This window comes from Rhagoletis pomonella, unplaced genomic scaffold, assembly GCF_013731165.1.
Source record: "Rhagoletis pomonella isolate Grant_MI unplaced genomic scaffold, Rhpom_1.0 Rhpom_scaffold_00001, whole genome shotgun sequence".
Taxonomy (NCBI): domain Eukaryota; kingdom Metazoa; phylum Arthropoda; class Insecta; order Diptera; family Tephritidae; genus Rhagoletis; species Rhagoletis pomonella.
In genome coordinates, this window is record NW_023458555.1 from 80128249 (window position 1) to 80132578 (window position 4330).

The window sequence follows — 4330 nt, forward strand, 5'->3', positions numbered from 1 at the left end:
AAAAAAACTGATTTATTTCAAGGTAACGATTTATTAAATAACTTTTAAAAGGACATAACAAGTTAATATATTGCAGAAGTTTACTTTTTTAAATGGTATGACTCAAAACAATGGGTGTGTAGTGCAATGTTACATCTCTTGCATATGAAAGAACTAGGCTTGTGGCACAATTTGCATCTCCATTTTTTATTATTTTCGATTTTCACAATGAGGTGCTGTCCGGCAAGTCTCGGGATATTTTGAGGATGACTATCCTTTGAAGATCCTGGTAAATAATCAAGGTCACTCTCTTCGTCTTCTGCGGCGTTTCCGACGTCTTCATCATCAGCGGTCATTATAAGAGAATAAGCAATTTGCACACGGAAGTCTTTCTGATGCAGGATGCTTTTCTTATAATATCGACGAGAAAAACAGTCAAGTTTCCATGCGTTCACAACAGCAGAATTTAATAGAGAAATCCATAAAGGCCAATACCATTTTTTGGATCGAATCGCAATGTAATGGTTCTGGGCGGCATTGTCGTGAAGATCCACTCCACCCATACCCATATTATAATTTTTAAGTAGCTGATGCTGGTTGTAGTTTGCATATCCTCCAGGTTGAACAATTTCCCCACAAGCGCTTACTTTTTGCTTCTTCCACCTTTTTACAGGCACCATTGGCATGATTTGTTCGAAGTTTGTGGCAATCGTAACCTCGCTATTGTCCTGCCAACGACAAACCAAAATCTTATTGTTGTTATCAAATTGGTAGTCATGATTGCCCCTCTCTAATTGCTTTCCAGTTTTAAGTTGTGCACCTCCAATACGATTTGCCCGTACGGTGCCAGTTGCGCAGAATCTTTTCTCAGATAATAGGCACATTAAGTAGTAGGACGTAAAAAAATTGTCAAAATATACCATATGACGACTTGGATACCCAACATTTTCCAGCAAGCGTAAAACCACATCTGCTCCCAATCCAACCTGCTTGTCGTATTTATCGGCTGCTCCAGCATATGGTATACAATTATAAAGGTAGCCAGAAGCCGAACACAGACACCACAATTTGTAGCCGAAACGAATGGGTTTCCCACGTATGAACATTTTGCAAGAATGACGTCCAAAGTATGGAACCATTTGTTCATCGATTGAAAGCTTCTCCTCCCAAACACCAAATTGCATAAATTTTGCGTTCATAACTTTATACAATGGTCTTACCTAAGTAAACAGAATACAGTTTATAAGCAAATCATACAAAATGAAAATAACTTGATTAAAGTACCTTAGCCATTTTATCTGTCGAATCAAGATTGTAGTTGTTCCCGAAATGGATGAACCTCTTGATATCTTGAAAACGATTCCTGGACATGCATACTTTCACGATAGGTACTCCTAATGTTGGGTTTGTTGACCAATAGTCAAGAGTTGTCGGCAAAGTATGATATCCTGATAAAATTAAAATACCAAGAAATCGCTTCAAAGCAACTTGATCAATGCGAAAGTGTTCGTTTTTCTGCTGAGCATATCTACTTGTTTCTTCGATAATCATGTCAAGGACTTCGTTATCAAAAAAGAGTGAAAACAATTCCAATGGGGTTTTGCTTTGGAAGGTTTCTGCCAAGTTTTTTTTAACATCATCCAATGGCTCGGTTGTAGGGGAAATATCATATTCGAATGTCCCGTCACGGTTTTTTCTCTGCACCCACTTGGGCTTACTAAAAGCTGATAAGGGCTTATATTTTTTAACTGGTGTTTCATTTGTCTCAATTCGCTGCCTTTTGGAGGGATTTTCTGAGGTAGATGGTGTTGTATCTGACGAAATTTCGATACCAGTGACGTTATCTTCTTCGATATGGTCATTTTGATGTATATAGTCTCCTGTAGATTTTTCAATCGTATCTAGCTCAAATGTTCCAGCACATTCCACTATATCTTCGCACTATTAAATAGATTATTTAATATTAAAACAAAAGAAAAAATACTTATTAGAATAATTCAAAGCTCGTCAGAGAAGTGTTACACTTACTTCACCCATAGTTATTACATCATCATCAAAATCTTCTTCATCGGTATTTTCGTCAACTTTTTCCGGTGGTACAATTGTAACTGTAGCAATTTCAGTTTCATCGTCACTCCAGTCTTCAATAATAGCCATTACTTCATTTTTAGTAAGAGCTCGACGACGAAGGGATCTAGCACACTGTTTTTTCCATTTTTTAATCACACAATTTTCCACTTTCTAATTACAAATTGCTTCGACTAAACAAGTTCACTGAACCGCACACTTATTCATACTAAATTTGAACACGTGCTTTTAGTTATTCCGACTAAAATATTTCTACGCAATTGAACAAACGGTAAATAGATTTCATATTGCAACCGAATTCAAAGAGGAAAAAAAATGCTGAGTTGTGCCCAGCGTTCGATTAATCGAACACCTAACTTCACATACATACAGGGACCGTTATATTAAATTTGCAAACACGAAAACTATCAAAACGAAAACTTCAGTTCATTCGCAGCAAAACCTTATACCAGGTTCTCATATTTTCTAAATCTCTTTAATTAAAATAATTCTTTTAAAAATATGCTAAAATTAGTGAGTTTTTATTATGCTCTGTGCTAAGATTGGGTGATGGTCAGAAAAAATAATTGTTCGTAATAATGTAGAAAACACTCCAAACCAACATAAAACGTCATAATTTCGTATCTCACTTTTAAATAAAACCCCTGAAAAAAATTGCAAAAAACAGTAAAAATTACTGTTCGATTATTCGAACAATGGGACGATATGGGTTAATTTATTTATTTTAAGGAAATAGTACAACGATACGATTTCATTTTCTTTTCCTTTTTGCTTCTACAAACAGTACATTTCCGCACAATTATATATATTTTATTTTGCTTTTAAACTTAAAATTTATTGTTGTAAAATTTGGATAGGTACTGCACAGCTCCTGATTTTTTATTGTTTTCAAACGCCATTCTGGGTATGTAGTTTGCTTCTTCTACCATTATAGATCTGCACTCTAATGTTGGCGGATGTACTTTCAACGTACTACCAATATAGAAGTAGTACATATGTATATGAATAAAAGGTTTGCTCACTAGTGAGATTAGCAGGGAACGGATTTTATGGAAATTGCCTTTTTTCTGCTAAAGAAATAGAGTATATTCGATTAAGAATGTCCACGGTTTAGCTTTCCTGATTGCATATATACACATTTGATGTTGCCTTTTTTAAGATATTTGCTTTTTTTTTGCCTATTGTACCTTTAAAAAAGTTATTATAGCGAGGAAAAAGCGCTTATTCCTGATAATATAAAAGTTTCAAACGTTCCATATTTAAGTTGGGCGCCACTGGTATCAAGTCACGTCGAGCGCACGTTTAATCCGGTAACTTGCCATTGCCTGTTGAATGGCGACTGTTGTCAGAAAAAACATCCAAGTTAATGGAACCAGGAAATGACCTTTAGTTTGGACTGAATTTTTTATATTTTTTACGCCTATTCAAGAAAGCAGCAGCACCTCCTAACATTTAAATTAATAAGGAACCTTTTAAAAAAAGAATAATCGAAATCGGGTGAGATTTGAAGAGTAGGCCGTTTTTTGTCACAAGGATTTTTCCCATTATGTGCCCGTGGATAATACGCTCAAATAAGACACATTAAAAAGGGAAATAAAATTCGGTCGGAAAGAAAAGTTCTTTACGTTCCTTTAGTTCATAATAATAATAATATTTAACCGCTTAAATATAAGCGTAACGGCAACGCTGGACACAGCTGCAAATTAGAAAATAAAAACAAAAATGTTTACGCCTTGTCGCTTATACGAAAATATTTGAATTGGTGGAAAACAGAATAAATTCGACCGCCGAGCAAGAAATATTGATTTTTATTCATTTTAATCGGCCTCTACCATAGAATTTTTATGCATACAAAGTCCAGAAATCTAAATTCAAAATTCAAACAAAAATTTGGTGCTTTTTTCGAGAAAAAACCGCGATTTTTATTGGGTTTTTGTCCTTTTCTAATTCAAAACTTGGCAACACTGATTAGAGTTTTGACACTCCCTTACAGAAGGTTGCTCACAGACACAAACCTATACACAGTGCCTTGCTCAGGGAGCCGATTTTGAGAAGAGGTAGCGAGAAAACTGTTTTCTGTGCAAACCTTTTATTATTGAATCATGGGCGAAACCCGGAGTTATAGTCTGGTTCAAAAATTTTCGAATGTCTGTTGTGCTGCAGCCATATATGTAACAACCCTATATTGGCAGTAACAGCTAGTACCGTCCGAAAACATTACACTACAGATATATAAATTCGACATTTGGGATCTAGTTCGCTT

General features: G+C 35.3%; 1 protein-coding gene across 1 annotated transcript in view; it reads right to left on the minus strand.

Moving 5' to 3' along the window:
* LOC118733554 (piggyBac transposable element-derived protein 3-like) overlaps positions 1–2136 on the minus strand; it is a 5453-nt gene extending 3317 nt beyond the window's left edge. Inside the window, exons 1-4 of the mRNA XM_036462996.1 lie at positions 2008–2136; positions 1264–1920; positions 919–1199; positions 627–840 (exon numbers count right to left, since the gene is read on the minus strand). Of these exons, the coding sequence (XP_036318889.1) occupies positions 627–840; positions 919–1199; positions 1264–1920; positions 2008–2136 (1281 nt within the window). The remainder of the gene's footprint in view (positions 1–626; positions 841–918; positions 1200–1263; positions 1921–2007) is intronic.
* Positions 2137–4330: the final 2194 nt, after the last annotated feature.